This window comes from Lepisma saccharinum, chromosome 2 (genome assembly GCF_977018435.1).
Source record: "Lepisma saccharinum chromosome 2, izLepSacc3.1, whole genome shotgun sequence".
Classification (NCBI taxonomy): Eukaryota; Metazoa; Arthropoda; class Insecta; order Zygentoma; family Lepismatidae; genus Lepisma; species Lepisma saccharinum.
In genome coordinates this window covers 114,398,399-114,425,221 of record NC_139230.1, presented here as the reverse complement: position 1 = coordinate 114,425,221, position 26,823 = coordinate 114,398,399, and the positions used below count along the sequence as shown (strand labels likewise).

The window sequence follows — 26,823 nt, the reverse complement described above, 5'->3', positions numbered from 1 at the left end:
GAAACTTTACTACAGTGACAAAAGAAAAATAGAGAAAAATTAAACACATGTTCATTGAGCTTATATAAAATATAAAATATAATAAATATGATAGACAAATGAAATAGGGTCAACTGAAAATAAAAAGCAAAATATATCTTAAGAGATTATTCCATCTGATGTAAGTTTGAGAATTGAGAATTATGGACATACACTATGTTGCCAATAATAATCGGAGACCCATAGGAATGTGTTTACCTGGAGCTGGTCTGGTATCACTATAAGGTAGGTCTGCCATTCACTGCTATCACAGCCTTTACCCTTCGAGGAAAACTTTCCACTAGATTGCGGTAAATGTCAGCTGGTAGTTGCTTCATTCCTCGTGCAAAATGGTGAACAGCTCAGTAGCGATGTTTGAGTGGTTTGACCTGAATTGCAACCGCCACTCTAACTCATCCCACAGATTTTCAATGGGGTTGAGAAGAGTGCTCTGAGGTGGCCAGTTGAGTTCATTCACTCTCATGTCATTAAACCACTCAGTTATGGCCCTTGCTTTATGGATGGGCACATTGTCATGCTGGAAATTAAAAGGGTCACTTTCAAACTGTTGCCACAAGGTGGGGAGAAAGGAGTTGGGTAATATTGCACAATAGGCATTGGCATTCAGGTTTCCAGGCACCAAAACCAGAGGACCAACACCATACCATGAAAAACAGCCCCATACCATAATTCCTCCCCTGCCAAATTTCACAGTGAGAACAATACACTCCGGTAAGAACCGTTCCACTGGCAATGTTCTTTGCACCACTGTAATCATTGTGCTGCATTCCGAGTAGTATTTATTGGCTTATGTGTTCCAGCTCACCCATGGAATTTCAGTGCCACCTCCTCCGGTATGGTATGAGTTCTGGCGTCACTTCCTGATGTTATTCGAAAGTCTGTGTCCAATAAAGCCTGCTGCTTTGACTTCACCACATGTCGGAGCACTCGACGATCCCTATTGGTAATTTTTTTTGGCTTCCCAAGTCATGGTTGTGGTTTTATCACACACTCACGTTTCTATTTCTCCACAACATCACTGACTGTTGCATATTGTATCTGGAACCTGTCCAAAATCTCATGGATGGAATACCCCGTTCAGCTTCACTCAGCTCATGCTGTCTACTCATTTTGACTGCTGGCACCTGTATTCACATCTGCAACATGCTCACTGTCCTTCATGAGTCATTCAAGTGGCTCATGATGTGTATTGATGATGTATGGGTGACCCTCCTTACAATTTAGGGGGTGTCTGGTCATTATTGACAATATAGTGTACTCAGTACATTCACTAGAGCTTGACATCAGATCCTAAGAATGTATGATGTACTTACTGTACTTTCAACTCATGTATCTTGCATTTAAATGTTTTAAACACATTTATAGACTCATATAGTTAATAATTTTCCATCCCTAATTTCATATTCAGATGCTAGGGATAGAAGAAGTCAATACATATATGTCTCTGTGTGCAGCAGATACATTTACAGTCTCAAAATATGTTTGACATTTAAAATGTGTGAAATTAGATGGTTTGTGATTTTTGAGGGGGTTAGTTTGCTGTGTATTCATAATTTTGGTGTATAATACTACTAACCTAATGTAAAGTACATGTAAACACTGGATATTTCAAACTGGTTATTAGCTTCATAATATGATTTATTTAATTTTTCTTAAGCTCCAAGTAAACATGTAAGTTGATGTGTATTATGTAATACTAAGAAGTTTAAAAACAAATGTTTTTGAAGAAATTTAGTAACAATTTTTGCAATTTACTCAGTACATGCACTATTGATATGTAACAATATAACCAAACAGAAGAAATTTCACACTGTAAGATGACATAGCTGATGAGGAAGTAATCCATTAGTTATTTTCTACATGTAATTAAGTCACGAAATATTGCAAAATCCTCCTCTAGGATACAGAGAAATGCAGGATTGACATTCCTTCAAACTTCGGTGTGTTAAGGTTGTTCTGAACCTTTCTTAGTGGTCCTGTCACAAGAAATTCCTACAATATGCACGCAGTTTCTTTAATTCTTGGCAACTATGTTCCAGAAGGATGCAAAAGCAAGTGCACACCAAATTACACTGTTATAGAAACCCTCATTCCTCATAGTGCAATCTGTAACCAGGATCATGGAATATGTATCAAATGTGAATATATGTACCATTCAAAATGTGTGTGTATGTGTACACTTTGCCTCTTACTTTATTCAATGTTAGCATTGAAGGTGCTAACAGATTAAAAAGAAAGTTTTAAAAATGAGTGGCGGGATTTTGATGTCTTAGTTCAACAGGTGGACCCACAGCCTTGTCATGAACAAGCGTTGATTTCCTGCAACATGCAGTGCTACCTAAGTAGCACTGAACCAGTTCTCTAGTTCCTAGAATTCTCTCACCACTTTGCTGTCTTCTCCTCTGTTGAAAATATCTTATAATTAAAACCCACTAACTATGTCTATGCCAGAAAGGTGGCATTTTTTTAAATAGCATTTTTAATTGATCTTTAAGTTTCTCTCTTCTCAGATGGATGTACATAGATTCCATCATCTTTCTTTCAAGATCGTTTTCCTGCTCTTTAACCCATCATGTGTGCAGTCATTATCGTGTGTTCATTGAGGCCTGTTCTTGAATTGATTCCCTTCTTTGACATCATCTTTGTGTTCCTAAAACTTCTCCTAGCCCCTTAAATGTAGTAGGTAATAGGAGTGAACTAATATAGAAGTTTTTTCAGTACTGATAGTGCACTGATATAAAATTGAACAATTTTTTTTAATAAACCGGAACACATGAATTGTATTTTTACATGCATAAAACAATAGCAAAATGTTAGAATGTTACAATATATTACAGGCTATTTACTGAAACATTGAACTGGTTCAGATATCAGCAATTTTATCAATATGCCGATATGCCTATATCAGCCAATTCCAATAGAGAACCAAATAATCTGTCTCATTTCTATGACAAACACAAATTAACCATTCTACAACAGGGACAAACCGACTAATATTATTTGAGCAGGTATTGCATCATACATGAATTAATAGAGATGATATACTGATGTTGTGTCATTCATTTGTTGGGAGTTACATGCATTTTTTTTTTTTAAATGGGTGTGTTAACAAGTTAACTTACAAGTTAAAAGACTGTTTTACTGTGTTCATACCGTACTTTAGCTAGCAATATTATGTTGCAAATCCAAGCATTTCAAGCTAAATTGTCATATAATGCATGGATGGTTGTTTCTTTGTTTCTATTCTTTTATCTACTTCCTCAATGCATCATTCATACTCATTTATAATTAAACTAGGGTTAGGAAACTGGAATAACTAAAATACATCACATTAATGTATTATCTCAGTATCTCAATTATCAAGTTTTATACCTATTAAAGTCCAAAGTAAAATTTGAACAACTCAAATAACCAAACGTAGTTGGCCAAATGTGAGAACATGCTGTTGGTCAATGGTGATTTTGGCTGTGGTGCCAACATAGGGTCAACATGTGTTTTTTACATTGTACAAATGTTTGTGTTGTGATATATATATTGTTTATTATGAACCAAATATAAACTTTAGTACAAATTATTTCTATAAAACAAAAATTTATAAAACACTTTCTTGCTAAAATGGTATCACTGTTCTTAAGATGCCTTTAAGTGGTAGCACAAAACACTTTCTGGAGAGTTTACTTAGTTTTACACATTTCAGGGAATTTAGTCTGTGCATAGCAGTGTTTATTTTGTATATGTAGATAATGAACAACTTTCATAAGAATAAGTGTAAGAATGTTCTTGTTCTGCTACAGTTAAACAGACAAATCGTAAGCATTTTCCAACACAAAAATGTTGTTCATCCATGGTAGGTGACAAATGACTGGTGAATGACTCCAAGTTATGAATTGCTTCGACTTTCATTAACGAAATATTATATTTTCAATGTATATTTTGACTGAAATGTTCAGAAAGAAACACTGTCACATGTCATTTATTTTACAGTTTAGAATTTACAGCATACTTTTGAATGTGAACATAATAGGAGAATGTAGTTTTTAAAACTGATTTTGACTCCATTTTCCGTGGTTAGGCAAGCATTGGCAACAACTACTGGTCCAACGTAAGACCAACTTCAATTTCTCAATGAACATAAACCCAACCTTTCTCACATAAAATTTAGTTTGCCCAGTGGTTCTGGTTACTTGGGAACACAAAATGTATCTTAATTACTGTCCTACAATATTTACTATTGCCACATGTAATGAAAAGCAGCAACTAAAATATTAGGACAGATAAAAATCCATTACAATTTAAAATTGAGAGACATGCTACTTTCCTTGTAAAATGGTTTCTGTTAATCATAAGTTTTCATTCTTGCACAACTTTTACAAAAATGTTGATGTGTAAACCCAAGTATGAAATGTGTTAAGTATTAAGTTATGTTTTGGTGAAGCTTTCTACCAAGATTCACACAAAATGTTGCTTTTTAATTGTTGCAACAAAACCTCTCACATAGTATAAATAGTTCTCACAATGAATTGAAACAAGTTGAGTTGTTGCAGTGCAAGTCTAAATGTGCCAAAACTTGCAAATAAAGTAAAAATATTCCTTTATGAGTTATTTAGTAATACAGTGCAAATATGTTGCAAATATTTTTATACCTTTAACAATATTTATTTATATGAAAACTACATTTTTCATTTTAATTTTGCATAGGTTAGGGGATAAACTTTTTATCCAGTTTTTGCATCATATTGTTAAATATCTAAAATTTAATTTTTAAGCATAACAAACTACATTTTGATCATTGTTATGAATTATATTTGCAACAAAGAAAATTATTTTTCTAATTTTCCTTATTTACTTGCATATTTTGCCATATATTGCAATCTTTGGCTGTTCTTAGCTTCCATTCTTTCTCATTAAACATGATTTGTTACCTTCCATTAAAGTATCTCATGACATGCCTTTGTAATACCTTCAACTGACAGTGTTTTAGCTGGCTGTGGTATTGTTCCAGGAATACTTTTGTGTATTTCCCTTTGCTATGTTGATTTTTGTTCTAACTTTGCTTTCAACTACACTGTTTCCACAACATTTAATATTTGTAATATGTTTCACAAGTTCATCTTTAAAACTCAAATATTTCAAATACCTGCTGGCTTGATACATATTAGTATAAAAAGTAACATTTGTATTGAAAAATGAAATGCTTGCAATATCACTAGCTGTGATGAAGTAATATATTTCTGCCCCCCCCCCCCCTCAATATTAATACTTTTCCTTACATTAATTTATATGTGGTATTATAACTTTAAAAAGCTGTAGGATATTGTAGGATAATTATGAACATTTGAACTTTACATACATGTCATCTGCCCAAAATTTTAACTTTTCCAAACAACAGTACAATAAAAAATGATAGTTCTAAAGTGAAACACAATGCTGCTTTTCAGTTGTATGTAATGTTATGAAATTTGTACAGAAAATAGGATACTTGCGCTTTTCTCCCAAATGCCTAAATTTAAAATTGATATGAAACAGTGGAATTGGTGCAACTGCTAACAAAGTCAATTTTTATTTAATTAAAAATGAATCCATAAATAATAGCACATTGTAAGATATTATTTTTAAAGTTAGATCACATTTCCCCATAACTAGTAATTGCTAGTGCATATAATGAGCATTTTCCAACCCTCTAACAAACTGTGAGTAGTTAATACTCTTAGTCTCAAGGAAAAATAACAGTGAAGGAAATTCTAACGTTAAAATCTCAACAGTTGAAGGTACCACCATGGCGAAGCCACAGCTTGTGTCTCCAGTCGCTGGCATTGTTGTCTCAGGACAAACACCCTCAAGCAACCAGAGGTACTTGTATAACAATGCTTTTCCTTTCTTACAAATTTTCCAGTTAATTAAAAACTTTAAAGTTAGTAAAACAGAGAGCAACACTTTTTAAAACATGTGAAACTATAATTCAGAATAAAAACTTATCAAAATTTGTTGTTCCATACAACCCACAGATCATTATAGAAACTTCTCGTAGTTCTAAATCTGAAGCATAGCATAGTATCTCAAGAAATAAATTGCTGTGTATATTTTTAAAATCATTAGTAGCAATCAGATATAAGGATATCACACATAAAGTCTGTAGCATTATTATTATTTTCATTTCTTCATGCTCTATTAGAGCTCACTTTATAAATACGTGTTGTGTGTGACCTCTGTTTTGTAGGTCACTCTTATATTACCCTGATGTGTTGCACATGAATCCACAAACCAGCAGGGACTCAGCTGTATGCATTTCTCCTGCATCAGCACCTATGCTCGTGGTACCATCCACAGGAATTATAATGCCAGGTATTCTGTAATTATATCTAGCACAGAAATTAGCTACATATCAATGTGTAGTGACAGTATGCACATAGTTAAACATCCATCACAGATACAATTAGATACTCGTAGATGCAGATCATTGTAGCTGGCTTATAGACACACGCACAAAAAAAATAGTGTAGAGGGACATAGTTGTCATTTTTGCATTTTCCTTTGATTTTTTTTAAGAATTAGTTTATCATTTGCTATAGCACATCCTATGATGCAATAGCCAATGCAAATACATGTAGATTAATTTTATTTTGCAATTAACTTAACTGTGAAAACAATGACATAGGTTCAAATTCATGATATGAAATCTAGAATTTCAACAATAGTTCTTTGTTAGTATAGTTTATGTGATAGATCATGATTCAGTTATTTAGAGTTGATGTTAGCAATGTGCAAAAAATATATTAGAAGCATGGAGATAACATGTTTAAAAATTTCATCCATTTTATTGCATAAATTTATGTCCAACGTTCATATATTAGCATTGAAAATCACACGTTTGTTCAGTATTTTGATCATGAAATAATTAGAAGCTAAATCATAGTATTTCATGAAAGTCAATCGATAAGAAAATTTGCAGGTATGACAAATAGACAAAATTTATTGGATCAATGATTACTTGCCACATTCTTAAACATTGTTTCAATTGGATAACCTTCAATCACCTTCAAGTACTGCACTAACTATTTTTGAAACCCTGTCGATAAAACTTAAAATTCTAGTTGTTTAAAGAAAGTGTAAGTAGTTAAGTTCAAAGTGAGAGAAACCGAAAGTGTGGACATGCCAAGGAGTGGCAGACCATCAACGTCGGTGACCGATGACAAACGCCACAGGGTTGATGAGCTCATTTCAGAGGATAGATGCATCATCATCCAGGAAATTTCTGATGCAGCGCCCATGTCCTATGGGTCAGCTCAGGCAATGGTTGAGAGGTTGGGATACCATAAAGTCTGTGCTAAGTCTGTGCTTCGTGGCATGAGATTGCAGGACCTACAGGAGGTTAAAACAGCTCTGAACAGTGGGGCAGAGAGTGTCCTGTGGAATTTTTCAAAATCTTTTTTTGAGGCCTGGTAAAATGCTCGCTCAAATGTATCGAACATGATAGGAACTATGTGTAATGGTAACTCTGAGTAGAGGACACTACAGACAAACTATATGTATGTTCATTGTTTCAATATTTCCATTATTAAGCAAAGTATACCTCAACAGGCAAAACTTGTGATGCCCCCAGGTACACAGTATAACATAATATTGTGTTGTAATTTTATTATTTCTAATTGCATTATATTTGCCTATTTCTAACAGTTTCTTAACCTAATTTAGAAAACTGCAGTGCTGCCACCTATCGAGCAGATTTGCAGTTTACCTTGCTGGTTAGAAGAGGCGAAAGCGATGCACAAATAAATGATTTTGTGACTAAAACCTTACGTGATTGGACTTTTCTGATACTTTTTCTGAAATCAGTAGCCAAATATCTGAAGGAATCAGCTATTAGTTCCCAAACACTTTTTTCATTGCAGGGTAGAGTGGTCTATTGCTTTGAGGCCCCAACACCATTTCCGCAACATTCCCATCACCTTGCACAAATACTAGTTCCATGTGAATTCTGTTTCTGATATATTATGTGTCCATTATAACAAACAACTTCTACCTCTTTAGTGCTCACATATTGTAATGTTATATTTTAAAATTCTTAGATGAATCAACATTTCTTTGCCTGTGTTGATTATCTTATTGCTGAGTAGATACTGTTGCTTGTTGAACTGAATATCAATTTCTACAGAAAGAAGACTGGGACAACATGCATTCTACAGTTTTTATGTGTTTCATAAGTTTTCCTACATCAATTATGTTTCATCATATATTCCAAAGTACTAATATAAGCAACATTGACTTTTTGATTAAAATTATGCACATGGTAAAAAGCACTATAATGGATTAGTTAATGAAGTTATTTTTCTTATCTGTCAGTTCTACAGAGCATAATATTCTTTGTGGGTTGCCACATATCTTAAACTTGTTAAATTAATGATCTATATAAAACCCATTTTCTGAGCAAAATTGATTGAAATGTTTAGAAGTAAAAAGAAAAAAGTGGTCAGAATTCTCTCCCCCCAGAGGGACAAATGCCTGCATAGCTTAGCCCAAGTCTTTTGGATTAGTTTAATAGATTGAAATATTATAGGATTTGAATTTTTGAAATTTCGTGTCAACTTCCAAACCACTTTGTGTTAATTGTGACCATGAGTATGATTGATGATTAGATGCACTTGATGAAGGGACACTCACATAACAGCCATGCCCAGGCTGGGACTTGAACCTGGAAATCTCTGTGGTGAGATTAAAAGTCAACCACTTAGTGTGCGTGGCCAATAACTCGGCAAAATATTACAGCATGTGAATCAGGAGGAATCTGCAATATTGTAGAAAATGAAAGAAAGTAGGGATTCTATTGAAGTGTGCAGACCAGTTTACTAGAGTAGGGCTACAGGAAAGGTGTAGTATATCTGGAAAAGTATGTCTTTTAACAGTTTTAAAAAATGCCACCATCCACACCAATGTACTCTTGAATGGGCATCAGAAGATTCCTGCTTTCTCATCAGAGGTCATCCTGGCTTTCTTCGATTTTGATATAGCATTTATGATGTGAATTAATTATGAGTCCAGCATGTGAATCCACCTTCGTGCAGCAAACTTCACCCTTGATCCAACCTCGTTTACAGAATTTTCAAAGGGTGTCAAGTCGAGTGACTGTGATGGCCACGAAATGAGACTGCAATGACCAATCTACTGATTAGGAAACATGTAATTGAGATGATGGATACCATGTCAATATAATGGGGCCACCATATCCACGTACTCCATATCATTAACACTTATACAATGGCCAACTATACCTCCACACTGTCTACACATTCAGAACACCTTCTCCAACACTGCTGGTCATGATATACCATACAGTACCACATGGCAGGAGCACATGCTATCATCTTTTGTGTGCCCAGGAATGTACTACAAACTCAGTAAATGTTATGAATTTGGGCATACAAGGTTTGTCCAAAAAGAAACTGATCTTTTTTGAAAATCTTTTTAGTAACCACTGGCGTATTCTCCCATGTTATCTAGTTTACCACTGGTTAACCAACTTCTTTCATGTAGTATATAGAAATTACTGAAAAATTTGAAGTTGTCAAACTTCTTTCTTTTGTTTTACTTGAATGTTGGCATTTATTTCTATTGTATCTAATTAATATATAATTAATATATACAATAAATAAAAATTGTTGTGGTAAACTAGGTCAAATTTTCAGAATACACCACTGTTATTAACTTCTCATACAACTTAATCAGATTTGTTACCTTGAAAGGAGTTCCCTTCACTATGAATACATTGCTCCCAGTGTTTCTTCCATTGCTTGAATTAGTTGTGGTATGCCTTATGTTGAATAGCCTTTAAGTCTTGTAATGGATTTTCTTTAATGTGTTTTAACATCTTGAAATGTGTCCTTTGCATCTGGTTTTTAACCTTGGAAACAAGATGAAGTCTGATAAAAAGATTCTCTTGGGCTATTGACCAAGTGAGTTATGGAAAGGATTCCAAACTTTCGAGAGCTAATGTCACTCTCATCTTCTGGGTAGAAGAAGAAGAAGTCTGCAGGTGCCAAATCAGGCAAATAGACTAATTCAAAAGATCTTCGTTGATCTCAACATGCTTTTCCTTTTGTTCATGTGTCAGCAACCATGGAACAAATTTTGCCATCACACAATGCATGTCGCGTTCTTCCTTTAAAATCAGATATCATGAACTTTTATTGTTCCCACTTCTTCTGCTACTTCACGGATGGTCAACTGATAATTTTTCAACACAATCACACTCACATTTGCCACATGCATGTTGTCACATGATGTTAACATCTACCCAGTTTTTCATCATATGCAATGGAATTTCTGCCTGATTTGAAATTGTTGTATCATTCGTAACACTGAGCTGGCTTATACATTTGTCCCCATAAATTTCTTGTTACAATTTCAAAGTTTCTGTAAATGTTTTGCCCAGTTTGAAACAAAATTTCACATTAGCACTTTGTTGTTGTTCAATAATCTTCATTTTCTTTTTATTAGACAATCTGGGCATGCATGAAACATGACCTCACACTAATGCTTGCGCACTGAAAATGAAACAATGTGGAGTGACATGGTGCCACTAAGCAGAGAAGGGAGTATTGATACATTGGCAGGCTATTTCAAATGTTTGGTTTCTTTATGGACAGATTTTGTATTTTCATATAACAGGATGACTACTCACAGGGAATTCCTTGAATTCTGGGAATTCTGCGTGAATTATTTGCTCCAGGAATTATGCTTGAATTTTTCTCTGTAGACATGAAAAATTGCAACTTTTATTAATCGAAATCCTATTGAATTTATACATATTGATAAATGCCCTGAGGCGAGATTTTCACAGTCGAGTTCTTATTTTTATCAAGGAAGGAAAATAATGTTAGTGTTCTTTGTAGAGCAATCTGACAGATGGAAGATTATTGCAAGATAAGATTTCTTGAAGATGATTAGGTAGATTTGAGTTTGAAATTTTCTTACACAATTAACAATTTTTCACAGGTTAGAATATATACCATAACATTTGTGTGACTTGTGTTTGTAGATGTATTTCGAGTCTGAGTATGTGAAATAGCAAATCTAAACTACGGACCTCAAATTAAATGTTTTCAATATACCGCTTAATTAAATTAAATTAAAATTTTTGGATATATTGGAATCACACAGATACTTCATATTGTTACTATATTTGTGTGTGCATATCAGTGGCAGAACCACAGTGGGGCAGGGGGCATCCCCCCCAACCTTGAATGGAAATCAATTCTAAGGAGGGCAAGGGGGGCAAACACCTGCAGAGGGCACAGAGGGGCAATTATCCCCCTCGATTTAAAATTTTATGCAAATAAAAATACAGTTCATAAAATTTTGGCGGTCGCTGTGCTCGCAATGCCTGTTTTTCTTAGTCTCGTCAAGTTCAGAGCCTTAGCTAGGGAGCGACGGGAGTCGGCCCTGGCTGCCGAACAATCTAAATGATAAACGTTGTAAAAGAGAGAGTGCCATGGTGCCTCGTGAAATTATTTGGGCCCTGTTAAGTCAATATTGTTTTCAGTTTGCAAAAAAAAGATTGATTATAAATGTTCTTGTTCCACTTCACTCGCAGTATGATTGTTTTCTGTAATGCATTGTAAATTACCAGAGAGAGAAATAAGACTTATCTTAATGGATTTAGTCTTAAATGCATGAACAATTGTTGGGAGGAAAAGGAGCGTGCACATTTGAGAGACAATTTATATAATTTGTGCTGTTGGTTTGTTATGAGGTGGATGAATTGATTGTGTAATGTGTGTGTCTATATATAATGTATGTATGTGTATGTGTGTATATATATATTAAAGAAACTTTGAATACATACACAATTTAGTGTTGGCATGTATTTTCTTATTTTGCATCACTCCATTTTGAATATGTGTAAAATATATGCTGTACATGAAAGTTATACATGGGATACGTACAAAAAGAATAATATTCGGAATGAATTTATCATGCGTTTTCTGCCATTCAAAAATACAGTTTGTGTACTTGTTTTCCATTATTAATGAATGTGAAATTGAACGTTTTTTTTAAATATTTAAAATCGAATGTTCCAACACAAATGCTCTAACACTGACTTCTACGCCCTTTTCTGTGTAATTTTTGAGGATGATAACGTCTTTGACACTGCCACTACTACTACTAATTATTGGTACGTTTATCCTGGTACTTCCCCCCACCCCTCCCTTCAGACAAAAGTTTGTGGTTGGGCCTCTGATGCATGTGTGTGGGTGTTGACAGGCGGTAATATGCAAGGTTGAAATAGAGAAAACTTCTGCTGGTGACCTTGAATTTTTTAAAAAATTGCCTTGAAAACCAGGAATTATACTTGAATTTTATCATGGTCCTAGAGTTGCCACCCTGTATAACCATTTTTGCTTAGAATCAATACTTTCACATCGTAGAATATTTCAGTTTCATCCTGAATCATTCTGTATAAAAAACATGATATGATTGAATGATATATAGTTTCCCATTTACTAAAGGGAAAGCTAAAGAGAAGTATTGCTACTAAATATCATAATGAGTATTTGAAGGACCTTTTTCGTTTACTCATAGATATCCACTGGAAAAGATATGATTCTGCAGATTACACTAAAAATACCTTTAAAATATTGTGTTGAAAACTAATTGCCATGTTCTTTAGTTCTTTACTTTTGATCTCTAATCCAATTATACATATCTAAAAAATTATGTAGTTCTTCAAAATTTTGATAATGTAATGTACAATCCAAAAATTGTCTGAAGTGAAGGCAACGCACATAGTGGTTCAGATCCTACTTTAAACTGTAGGTCCAGTTCTGATTAGTCTCTCTTACTACAAAGATAAATATAAATGTGAGAAAATTAGCTGCTCATATTTGCTTCTTTCACTTTGAGAAGGGGCTGTAGACTTTGTTAGTAACTTTAAAGTATGATGATTGTAAAAGGTGTGGTAATTTCTAGATATGATGTGTGATATTCAGAAAAAATGAATTTCCAGTTCATTTTGAAAAACTGAGATTTCGTACTTCATTCATTATTGTAATTAAACATATTTTCTGATGGATATGTGGGAAATTGGTAATTTGGCCAACCAAATGATGTGTCCAAATTTACATTTTTGCATCATTTTATCACATTTAAAAATGAGAATCACACACAGGACTATTAATGGAGATCTTGCAGAACTGCTGTGATAAATAACCAGCTGAAGAAGACAAAACCTACGGGATCAGAACCACATAGATTAAAATATGTAATATATACTTTTCTGTGGCATTTCTTTCTGAAAACGTCTGTGTTTCAACCCCAACAACAAAGGTTACAATCAGTAAAAATGTTAAAATCACACGAAAACATGTTTGAGGATAGTTAAAAATGTTAAAATAGGATTTTGAACAGTTGATCCTTATCAAATATACATCCACTTGGTATCCTAACTGTAGTCCCATACTATTACACAAAAAAAACATAGATTCTAAATAGTGTACATGTCAACAATCACAGTGAGAATTGTGTATGGAATGGAAGGTTTTCATGATTGAACATGTAAAAGAAGTTTTGATAAATCACTAGCAAATGAAAACTGAAAGCAGCAAATCTGTATCCATAGAATGTATCGTATGTATAACATTTAGTTTGAAGTATAGAAAACAAGAAACCTGATCCTAATATTATTGTATAGCATGAAAGCAGGAATGTTTTCATAATGCCATGGGGTTTTATTTAGTTGTTGATTCCATATGTAACAACTTACAGTAACTAAATAGTAGTAGGTATGAATTTTACAAATGAGGTAATTTACACTTGTGATGTTTTCTCATTGTTGTTTGAACCAACTGTGATACTAGTTTAAATGATTTTTTATGTTTACAATGTTAAAAGTACCTAGGGATATATATTTCTACAAGGTGATTTAAAGGTAATGTAGTATATGAGCAGAAGTTATATAAGTAGTACAACATTGTAATGGTAACATGTCTTAAAATCTTGTCTTCTGGGAAGAGGAGGGAAAGATGGCCTGTTTGAACAGAGAGTTGCAGCAATTTACTCCTACATTAAATGATCAATAATTGTTACTTTTAAGATATCTTCTTCCTTCAGCTGGCCATTATTCCTTCAGTACAGGAGAGTTAAATAATTACCATTTTACTGATCCATTATCTCAGAAACTAATAAGACCACATAAAATTTAGTAACCCAGTACTCCCTTGATTTGAATTGTGTATATATAATTAGCAATTGGTATTATATAGCACTATCTGAAAAACTACTACAGTTCAGTTCAATGAAAGACTTTCCACATGGTAGCTTATCCCTGCATAAGTTTTGGTCTGAAAGTCTGGCCATGTGTGTGAACCAACAATCCATAACATATGGCTGATTTGTAATTTGTGAACTGCAACTGCCTGAGAAACACTTGATGATGCATATGAAGGGACTTCAGGTGTAGCTCAGAGCAAAGTGCAATGTCCAGTCAGATCAAGTGACAATATCAGATCTGTAGTGTTTAAACTACCAGTATGACAACTAGAGACATATATAATTATGTATGTATGTAATTATGTATTTGAATTCTGTTGAATTTCTGTCTGCATGTACAACTCAAAGATGATTATTACTAGAATTGTTGACATTTTTAGTTGACTGATATGTAAAATGGAGTCTTGTGTTCAATGTTTTCAGGACAAACAGATACTACTTTATATTCCATTGATCATCAGATAATGTGTTCATGTCATTTATACCAATTTTATCAAGATCAGTCAGTTACAGTTGCTGTGTTAAGTTCCGATTGTGTGATGTGTCATTTTCCCTGTGCTTCTCACCCCCTCCCCCCTCCTTTGATTGTTTGTTATTGTGACCAAATATTTCCTGGCAGTAATTAGCACCAATGAATGTGGATGGAACCATGGCAGAGAGGTCATGGTTGAAACCCTGGATAAAGCAAGTCATATTTTCAATTTCATTGTGATTAAATCAAGATATATAAGTTGATGTAAAATAGCCAAATTAGAAAGAAAGAAAGACAGCTTGAACTAATTTGAAAAAAGATCCTTATCCTAATTGTGTAAGATTTTAATGCCCACATGTGATTTTCTGCCAATAAATCTGAACTTTCCAGATGTGTGTGTGTGTGTGTGTGTGTAAATGTACACCAACACGCACATTCACTCGGTAAGTATTCATTTGTATGTGTACCTGATTTAAATTTACACACTACGTGCACTTCAACTAACAAATAAGGAAGACATACAAAATAGATAACATGAAACTTTATTTCATGATAATGTATTCCTGTATTTTTGATATTATAGGGACACCAATAGGAACACCACAAGGAACACCTGTAGGGACACCAAGAAGTGCTCGAGATACAGGTGGTGACTCGTCTGATACACTCAGTGAAACAGATTCCCAAAAATCCTTAAGAATGCGAAGAAAGTTGCCACCTATTCCATCAGATCAGGAAGCCGCTCCTCTACCATCAAGTAAAAAGAGAGAACGCAGTAAATCGCAGCCTATTCAGGACAGATTTAGGTGATTATTTATGCTAACTAAATGATTAGATTATCTATAAATATTAAATAATAATATAATTAAGCCTTGTTTCCATATTAAAAACACTAAGTTGCTGACCAAGGCAGTTTATTAAGATATAAAAACACTTAACATGTAACGTTTCAACCCTGTATCAGGGTCTTCCTCAGACGAAGAACTAAACTAAACTAAGTGTTAAGTGTTTTTATATCTTAATAAACTGCCTTGGTCAGCAACTTAGTGTTTTTATTAAATAATGGTGTATATCATTGTGTTTCCCTGACACACATGCATTATTGTAAACATGGGGAGGTGCACAATTGGTGAATTCAACATGGGCCTTGTGTAACATATATACTTGCTGTTTCTTGGAAATGCCAATATATATTGCATGTGCATCTATTCTTCTTTCCATTCTTCCATCAAACAGACTATACAGGGTGTACCAGAAGTGATAGCACAAACTGAAACAGTGCAAAGTACACAATAGTATAAGCAAAAAAGTCTCAGTTAGTTCGTTTGCGAGATAATTGTGAATATATGGTTATGATCCACCACTGACTTGATTGTTTGTACACATTGTTTGGGAGATAATTGCAAGTGTATGGTTATGATCGGCCACTGATTTGATTGTTTTTACACATTGTGTGCTTGTCTTCTTGTGCACTCTGAGGTTTCTTTGTATAAAACTGAACACTGCCAAACATGTAAAATACTGTACAGTACAATAATCCTTGGTAATATAAGCAACAGTAATGTTTAGTGATGTGAACCTTTTAATTCTGTTATTTGTTACTAATTAGGACTATGGCACCTTACACGTGAAAAGCATAAAATGTGTACAGACAATCAAGTCAGTGGCAGATCATAACCATACATTCTCAATTATCTCACAAACGGTTCGTTTGCGTTACCATGTTTACTTTGACTTTTTTTCCTTCTACTGTCATGTACTTTTCACCATTTCAGTTTGCGCTATCACTTCTGGTACACCATGTATTTATTATTTTGTAATATCCAATCCTTACCCAGTATGTGATAATAGAATTTTTTTTTTTTTTTGAATTGCCCTTAGACCAAGATCTGAATCCATGTGGTTTTATTCAGTGAGGTTTTCATTCATTCTTAACAGGACACATTAAGAAATATTTAAACTGCTTACCTGAACTGAAAATGGTATAAATACACACAGCATAAAGCCAAAAATCTAAAATAGACTGTCATCATTTTGGTGATATATCATTGAGACTAAGAGGGAAAAAGAATGATTTTTTTTAAAAAAACATAGCCTTCAAGACTGGGTGACTGAAACTTAATAATTTAGAGGCAGTGGCGGCGATTACTGGGGCGAAGGGGGCAGTTGCCCCCTCAATTTTTCGCCACTTTTGCCCCCACACTATGCTAATCCTTATCTACAAAGGGAAATATACTATCCTTGCCCCCCCCCCAGTTTTGGCACATTGCCCCCCCTTCGATTTTGGAACCCAATCACCACCACTGTTTAGAGGAGACCTTGGAAATTGAATTGAGGCCATTATTTCCCTGCAGTGTTGCTAGCTGTCACAATATTTATCACATAGGTCCTTTTACATTAAAAAAAATTTTCTTGAAGACAGTTTCATTATGATCATGTTTCCAGTTGTTTTAACCGTTAGCAGGCAGGACCTTTTTACACCTGTAAGCTCTCAAGATAGGAGGTTTTAAACCATATGCTTTTCAAATGTGCAGTGATGTAAGAAAAATTGTAAGTATGACTGTTTCCTTTAGAGGGCTCAAGGTGGATTTTTTTCAGGGAGAGAATCAGGATTTCATGGGAAGTGAATTTTGAAACCCCTTTCCAATCATTCACTCTAGAAGAAAAAAGAAACTGTAAAATTTTCATGAAAGTACTTCTTTGGGGAGTTTCTATGGACCCCACCATAAATCAAAGTGTATTGAATAATTCTAAAATTTAGTACTGTCATGCAAAGTTACATTGAAAATCATTCAAAAGTTCATTGACAAAATGCAATATTAAAAATGCTGTACCAACTGCAAGAAAATCACTTACCAACTGCAAGAAAATCAATGTATCCATCTTCAGAACCAGTATTTTCAAATGCCATTTGTAGCATGAAGGAATTTCACAGGAAAGTAAAACAACTGATCACTTTTTGAGAAAAATATTACCATTGACAGAGATTTTTCAAAAATGAAAAAGCATGAGAAAATTTTAAAAAAGGAACGTTTGGGAAGGGTGGATTTTGAACTATATCATTCTGATACTCACCCCCGTAATTTTCACTTAACAGGAAATATGGTTCCTTCCCCTAGGGTGTATACGTAGGACCCCCCCCCCCAATTTTCACAACCAACTTTCCACGCACACACCCACTCATACTCATTCACTCCCTGTCACCACTACTGAACACTTTCAATCCCAATTGGACATTGCAATTCAGCAATTATCATAATTCCATATTCCATAAATTCTGCCAGGATATTTTTCTGTCCAAAAACAATGTTTCGTGCAGCTTTCTGTTTGAAAATGATGGTTTTAATATCTTCAGTTTTGAATATGCATACATCTATTGTTAAGACTGCTCTTCTGTTTCAACATTACCAAACATAACCCATGTCACATCTTGTCAAGAAATTCTTCTTCTTCTTCTTCTTCTCCTATGGCGCTGCAGCCCAATATCAAGCCCTGGCCTCCATAATAGAGCCCCTCCATGCTTCTCTGTCCAAAGCTTTCCTCCTCCAATTTCTCATTCCTAACATTCCTTTAACATCTTCCTCCACCGCCTCCATCCATCTCCTGGGTTTCCCTACAGATCTTCTACCTCATATTGTACTATAAGCCACTACATTAGGTATGCGATGTGGATCCATTCTTTGGACATCTCCTGCCCACTCTAGTCTTTTAAACTTAATAAAGTGGGATATACATAATTCTTTGTATAGATGGTACAATTCATTGTTATATGTTAGTCTCCATCCATCCCTGTCTCTTACTGGTCCCCATATTCTTCTCATAATTTTCCTTTCAAAAGCATCCAGGTCCATCTCAGATTTCTTATTGAATGTTCAGCTCTTGCTTTCATAGTACAGTGTTGGTCTGATTATATATTTATATAGTTTAACCTTATTTATTCTGTGTACTTCCCTGGTTTTGAATATCGGCAATAGGGAAAAATAAACTTTGTTTCCCTGATTTATTCTTCTTTTGATTTCATAGCTTTCATTTCCATATTTATGTATTTTTGCTCCCAAATATACAAATTCTTCTACTAGGTCAATATCGTCATTACCTACTGATATTGTTTTTCTTGCATCATATGCCTTGTCGTTCAACTCTGGATCATCATTTTTGTTTTATTTAAGTTTATTTGTAGGCCAACTGTTTTAGCTGCATTTTTAAATTAAGTATATGTTTCTTCTGCTTCAGCCATTGTTCTTGAAATGATAATTACATTGCCTCTGTAAGCCATTATCTGAGTGGTCTGAGTGTCAAGAAATTAATCCATTTCATTGTTATAATTATGCAAAACTTGTATTTGTGTTTTGTGACCTTCATGGAGCATTTGTGACATCCATCATATGCGTAAGTTGTATTTGTCAAGTTCTTTTATGATAATATAAAAACTGTTCAAAACATACAAGCCTTGAGGGAATTCCACAATTGATCATAGAAAATAAATGGACGTTGCTCACAAACAAACTTATCAACTTGTTACACAAAGATATGGGTCAGTTACTAGAGATGACGGCCATCCTTCAGCATGTATGTCCATTCTTCCATCACAAAATTTTTTCCACAACTACTGTACACAACTGGTAGACATCCTAAAGTTTGGTCCCCATGTGACACTTATTCTGTAATAAATTTCAGCCACACTTGACTTTAAATTTGAAAGAAGAAATTGAGGTTGAAACAGCATTGCTGTAACAGTATTTTTGATGATAGTGCTATTAGTTTTAAAAATTATACTCAGAATTTAATCACTATTATCAGCCAATACTTTACTTTATCTCACACAGCTCTTTTGTGGAGGTCTAAATATCATAAAAAAGAGGGATGCGCTGAAATTTTGGCTGATACCGATAAAGTTCTGATATAAAATTTACCGATACTGATAACCGATATTCTACCGATTCGATATAAAATTCCAAATGGTCCTTGAAGAACCTGAATGGATCATTGACCTCCTTAATAAATGTGTGATTTGAGGTGACAGCAGTGTAAAAGGGGTTGCGCATTTAGACAATTACTTTTTTATAAAGTACAGCATGGAGATTATCCATAAAAATTATAACAAAATGACAGATTTTTGCACCAAATTATAAGATATTTAGGGATATAACGGATCAGTAAAATAATCGGTAACTTTACTGATAAACTGATACACCGATATGAGCCTCCTCAATGGCATCATTACCTTGTAATCAAAGGGTACCGGGTTCGATACCCAGTGGAAGTGGTGTGGATCCCACTTTAAACTGTAGGTCCAGTCTCGATTAGCCATACTGTGAATAAAGTGGACTTAAAATACCAACTCAAGCAATCAAGCAATGATACACCGATATGCCTATATCGGCCGACACCAATAGAGTACTGATTAATCTGTTCCATCTGTAATAGAAATTAATATTGCAGCAGTATTGTATTGAACTCAAATTATCTCACATGTCATTATGAATATTTTAATATTGAAACACTGCTAGATTGAAAAGGTTTTCTCGGGCAATCAGCCAAGTGAATCACTTCATTCCTTGAAGATGAGAGTGACATTAGCTCTTGAAAGCTCGGAAGCCTTTCCGGAAATCACCTGGCTGATTGCCCGAGAAAACCTTTTCAGTATTCGCCGCCAGGAAAGCTTCAAGAATTATTACTGCTAGATTGATATGTTAAAGTTTCAATGAACTACATGTGTATTTACATTTACAAATATTCTGAACCACTGTAACCTTTAGCGGACACTCGGTTTTGAATGAAACCACTCAAATTATGGCATTCACTTATTAAAAACTACAGATGATAATTCAGTTCTGTTTTTTATTCAGTTACATACATGTGAAGGTATGACATACTGGATTGACAAAAAAATATACCCATTCTTACTATTATTGACAAACATAATTTGAAAATATCAATTTTTTATTCACATCATTATGGGATAGATCTTATTAATGGGCTATGTAATCTTCAACCATTGCTTTTTGCTGATATATTTTACTTTTTCACATAATAATGAGAACAAAAGAACATATTTACAACATACAACAATTAGGTGTCTAACGGGAAATGTTCAATTTTGAAACTTTCCCAAAAATTATGGTTATCTAAAATGTTTCATATTTTCCATTTAAAAAAAAGCAGGGTTTCGGAGCGGAGTGCGGAGTGTACTAAAGAAACGCTCCGGATCGACTTCGAAGCATCAGTTCTACTCCGCTCCTCGCTCCGGAGTGGAGCGTGGTACAACAGCACTCTGGAGCGGAGTGGTTCGACTTTTTGAGAGACACGCCCCGCTCTGGAGCAGAGTGGTTCGACTTTTTGAGTCGCATGCTCCGATCCGGAGCGGAGCGTGATATGACAGCACTCTGCTCTGGAGCGGAGTGGTTCAGCTTGTTGAGATGTATGCTCCGATCCGGAGCGAACGTGATACAACAGCATGCTGCTCCGGAGCGGAGTGGTTCGGCTTTCTTAGACACACGCTCCGATCTGGAGCGGAGAGCGTGATACAGCAGTACTCCACTCCGGAGCAGAGTGGTTTGGATTTTTTAGATGCACGCTCCGATCCGGAGCGGAGCGTGATACAACAGCACTCCGATCCGGAGCGTGGTGCTTTATGCAGCATGCTATGATCCGGTTAGGAGTTGTTTTTTTTACATGAATGCTGTAATGCAACTATGAATAATGGGAATGTGCAGTACATTAAAGCCGACTTCCGTGAAAGAGTGGTTATAGTTTCCATGTACTCTATGTCTATGATCACCCCCACTTGGAGGGGAGGGACAGAATGGATCATGCTTCCTTATGGTCCTAGTCGAACGGGTGAAGGGGGAGGTGCACGGGAACTTTTGGCAGAAGCTTTTTTGTCTGTGGTCGCTCTACAGCACAGCACCCTATGACGTCAGGGATCCGTGGGGTGGTTCAAATCCCGGTATGGCCTTGTACAGGGTCAACGAAGTTAGTAATAAGTTTTGTTTTATAGAGCTTACATTGATACACTTGTATGTTGAATTGTATCTTCTGCAAATATGCTGTATAAAGAAACAAACTGCCGGAGTACTAAGTGAGGTGAGTGTGCAATCTTTGTGTGTATTGTTCATCAATTTAAGAGAGAGAGAGAGAGCTAGCTAGCTAGCTAGCTATAGTACGTAAATTGTTCATTTGATGTAAGTTCAAATATGAATTACGTAAATAGTATTTCTGTATTGAGATGTACTATTTTGTATTGTTACACTTAGATATAAGAGTTTGAATGTTGTGTGTTGAATGGGTTATGAATAATTTCAAGCAATCAGTTTTTCTGCTTTGTGGATTTGTCCGACCCACATACCCCATACAACAGACAACTTCGTTTTGTGCCGTATTCCGTGTTCCTTGCAGGTGACTCAGTGCAATCGGCTATCGCATTGGTCTTGTGCCCATTTCATGTGGCCAGTTGTATTAGAATTATGCTACACCAATTCTGGCTAGATTGTTCTCTTTTAAAAGTATTACTTGCGCGTGTTGTTCTTCTCTTCACTGTCATAAAAAGAAGCCTTTAAAAGCTGTGTTCTCTTGTATCATTACATGCATATTATGTGTGCTTGTCAACGGTGATATATGGACATTTAATGAAATTTTAAATGCAGCTGATACATGGACATCTTCAGGATTTTTTCCAGGAAGGGACAAGCAAGGTATTTTTCCAAGGGAGGGGGCATGATGACAATGAGGCAGTATTACTCCCTTTAAAAAAATTCTTCAGTTTGAAGTTATCATGTTCCTGCAACGCCCTTGCAATAATTAACATATATTACTGTGACTGAAATAAAATTATATGCGTGAAATATGTACTTTTTGATTGACTTTCATTTCTGGGTGGCGTGGCCCCCTCCCTTCCGGACGTCCATGCGTATGGAGAAATCATTCCAACCAGTCTCGGTTAATGGAATTATAAGGTGACTAGATTTGTTAAATCGATACACAAGAGCAACAAAGAAAAATCCGTAATTGTTAATTCTATGCATCATAAGCCACGAGAATCATGGAAGATCTATACTGTAATAATGAATTGAAGGAAATCATGCCGAGTTTTTATTTATAGTCTACCTGTTCAAGTAGGAATGGAAAGGTGCACAAAAGGAATTACAAAAAAATGTATGTAAAAGAAAACCAAGTATTTCGATCAAGTTATTTCTATAATTGTAATCAACAATGACAAATTGTCCTTTCAACTAAGTATAAGTTTCAATCATAGTTTTTTGCTCCTTCACGGAGTCTATTGGTACATTCCCTTTATCTACAACCACATTATAGTAAATATTGGATGGATAGGCAAGCTAGGAAAGAAATTTTCCTCTTGGATATGAAAAACTTACGCTATCACCATACATTTAAGTGATAATAGATTCAATATCTTTGAAATTGTAAGTTTGTGATTTTGCTTCATAAATTCATTATGAAGATTGGGCAATTTATAACTCTTCATTTGAAAATTCAAATCTTTGACAAAATTTCCTTATCTTATCCTGCTTTTGTATTGATACAGGATCACTTTGAGCCTTACTAGAGGCTTTGAACTTCTTGTTTTTGATTATTGTACCTGAGACAAAAACACTTGGCACATCACTAACGGTAGAAGTTATTTAAAAAGTAACATCTTGAGAAATTCCTGTGCTCTTCCATGCTCGCAAATTCGGAAATGTTGTGCTTCTCCCTTCTATTATAACTGATTACATGCCACACACATGGTTGATATGGATTTTGATCCACTTAGCTTTCGGGTGTGTTTTCTTATTTGAGACTTGTCAGTTTTCTTTGAAGTCACTTGATCCTGATCGAAACCTTTAGTTTCTCATTTCGATATTAGAATATATGGTCTGTAATAGGTCATGTGATAGAATAAGTCGTCTTTGTCTATAATTACACCATCATTTAGCACACACAAAGAATTGGGTGTCTGTTGTCTAAAGTCTGTCCCATATAACTTTCTTCGTCCTTTCGATTTACGTATCAACACAAACATAAGCTTTATCAGAGTCTTTTCTCTTTTTCCTCAAAGGAGACCACACTAATTCAACTACTTACATTTTTAATTCTTGCAAGGCAGGAATTATTCTGCAAAATGGAAAAGAAAAGTGAATTAATAGTGTTATTGAATGAATGTACAAACGTTAAAAAACTTTAACAGCATTTTCAATTTTGCCATCAATTTCTATGAAGCTCACACTTATATCTCTCCAAATGCGATTTGCATGTCATTATTGCACTCTGGGTTTCAAAAACGTATAAAATGACTTGTTTCATTGCCATATTATGAGATAATATTTTTTAAAAATATAAATCGAAAAATTCAAGATGGCCAAAATTTCTGCAAAATGACCATGGGTCGGACCATGTGACCAATTTTTTTCTAAACCACTAACCATAGCAAAGAAAGTCTGCTCAATCAAAACTTATGGCTCTGAATCTTCCAACAGAACCTTCACAGCTGCTACATTATATCATATATCCAAATCTTTCAAGCCTTAAGTGTCTGTCTTTTTTCTTCAATGAATCCTTCTTTCTTGAGTCATGATGATACATCTAGCACACAGATCAAATTATGTGATATTTGCACTTTTTGCATAATTACAATGTGTGCTAGAAAAATTTAACTAAGAATAACAATTTTATAAAGTTTTGTTTTGTACAAATGTGACACAGTTGTAGAAGTCAAGAGTTTGTTGTACATATTAGGTAATTATTCATAATGCAATATTTTGTGTAGGAAATTATAATCTCTACTACCTATCATTTACAACTTTAATAAAGGACATGCTAATCTTAGATGTAGTGATTTTTTTTCAATTCCCAGGTCATTTTCTCCTCTGAGGCAAACCTCCTTAGATAGCACAATAAATGCACGAACAAATCTAACCTCAAATTTAACATTGGCTCGACCAAGTGCCAGTGAAACGAATCTGAGGAAAATTGCCATGGGAGTTGATCCAGTAACAAGGCCTGGCTCAGCACTTGGGTTGTTGCAAGGTAAGAACATATTATTTATTATTTTTAATATTACTTTCTGTATAATATTGTAAGGAACTAGTTTTATGTTACAATAATTAATAGACACTTGTATATATTTAGTATATTGTGATAAACAGAGGATTTAAATAAATTAATGTTATGTGAATTAATTTTGTTAATCATATTAGTAAAGTGATATATATATATATATATATATATATATATATATCTGTTAACTCTGCAAAGAACTTTTGTATGAATCTCATTCTGAACAAATATTAATAAGGTTATAGAATATACTAGGAACACCTCTATATATACAATGGTGCTCTGGTTTTACATTCTGAATTTTTTATTTTCCTATTTGGAATTAATTCGTGCGGTTGTTACACACACATTGAAGCTGTAGTTCAAACACAAAATACATAAATACCTTAAGAAAAATATTGTCCATCGCGAGCCACCACTTTTGCCCATCTGTCAGGCAAGTTACGTATTCCGTGGTGAAAGAAGTCCTCATCCTTTGAAGCGATCCAGTCACAGACCCATTTTTCGATATCTTCTGAAGAAGTGAACCGCTGTCCAATCAAATCATTATTCATGCAATCGAACAAGTAGTAGTCCAAAGGAGCAACGTCTGGTGAATATGGCGGGTGGGGTAAAACTTCCCATCCGACATTTTCTAAATAGGTTTTGACCGGTTTTGTGACATGTGGGCGAGCGTTATCATGTTGAAAAATAAGTTTATCATGTCTGTTCTCCCATTCTGGTCGTTTTCTGGCCAGAGCTTGCTTCAAACGCATTAATTGTCGTTGATAACGTTCTCCATTAATAGTTTCACCTGGTTGCAGCAGCTCATAGTACACCACACACCTTTCATATCCTACCATATGCACAGCATAACCTTTGCACAGTGAATATCTCGTTTCGGTTGTGATGGACCTGGTTCACCTGGCTTCACCCAGGCCTTTTTTCGTTTCGGGTTCTCGTAATGGATCCACTTCTCATCGCCAGTAACAATGCGATGCAAAAACCCCTTTCTTTTCTGCCTTTGAAGCAGCAATTCGCAAATGGTTTTTCGTCTTTCAACGTCTCTGTCTTTCAATTCATGTGGAACCCAATGTGACATCTTTTGAATTATTCCCATGGCTTTGAAGCGTTTGGAAACTGTTGTTTGATCAACGCCTAATGCTTCTGCAAGTTCTTCCTGCGTTTGACATGAATCCTGATCGAGCAATGCTCTCAATTCTTCGTCTTCAAATTTTTTTGGCTGTCCAGGTCGCTCTTGGTCTTCCAGGCCGAAATCCCCACTTCTAAACCGTGCAAACCACTTCTGACACATTCGCTTAGCTAGCGCATGCTCACCATACACTTCCACCAAAATACGATGACTTTCGGTAGCACTTTTCTGCATGTTAAAGTAATGAAGCAGAACACCCCGCAAAAACGCTTTATCTGGCACGAACTGCACCATGTTCAGTTGACTACAAAATGCTGTTGTTGACGCTTCAATCAACTGCCCTATACTACGAACGATGCGCGCTGACAGGAGTTTTCAACGCATGTGTGGATACACGGAACTGTGGGACAATACGCTCGTTACGCCATCTCTTGTCCAGGCGCATGAATTAATTCCTAGACCAAATACTTCTTGGAAGAGCACATCCATGGAAATATGATAATGATGTGAAATCCTTGTCTTGCCAGAAACCTCTTCAGTTGAACAAAGAGATAAAAGTCGGTACATGCAAGGCCAGGTCTGTACAGGGAGTGGTCCAAGATCTCTCACCTGAAGTGATGCAAAGGGCCCACATGTACTCAGCTATGTATATGGGCTTGTGCACATTCGATTGGCCTTCCGTAAATTGTCTGCACCATCGGCTGACCATTCTATCACTCACGACGTCCGGTCTGCACTCCTCACAAGATTTCTGGTGGCTCTGTGCCGAATTCTGAGCGTGCAAAAATCTGATTACTACACATAGTCTACATTGCAGTAGGTGGGAGACTGTATGAGAGCTGCAATCTTTAACCTAGAACTG

The 26,823-nt window shown here is 35.2% G+C and overlaps 1 protein-coding gene across 1 annotated transcript in view; it reads left to right on the top strand.

Annotated features, from left to right (window-relative positions):
- Positions 1–26,823, top strand: part of LOC145984124 (uncharacterized) — a 928,179-nt gene that overhangs the window by 633,007 nt on the left and 268,349 nt on the right. The window contains exons 15-18 of the mRNA XM_083117559.1: positions 5,802–5,889; positions 6,257–6,381; positions 15,357–15,579; positions 24,606–24,799. Of these exons, the coding sequence (XP_082973685.1) occupies positions 5,802–5,889; positions 6,257–6,381; positions 15,357–15,579; positions 24,606–24,799 (630 nt within the window). The remainder of the gene's footprint in view (positions 1–5,801; positions 5,890–6,256; positions 6,382–15,356; positions 15,580–24,605; positions 24,800–26,823) is intronic.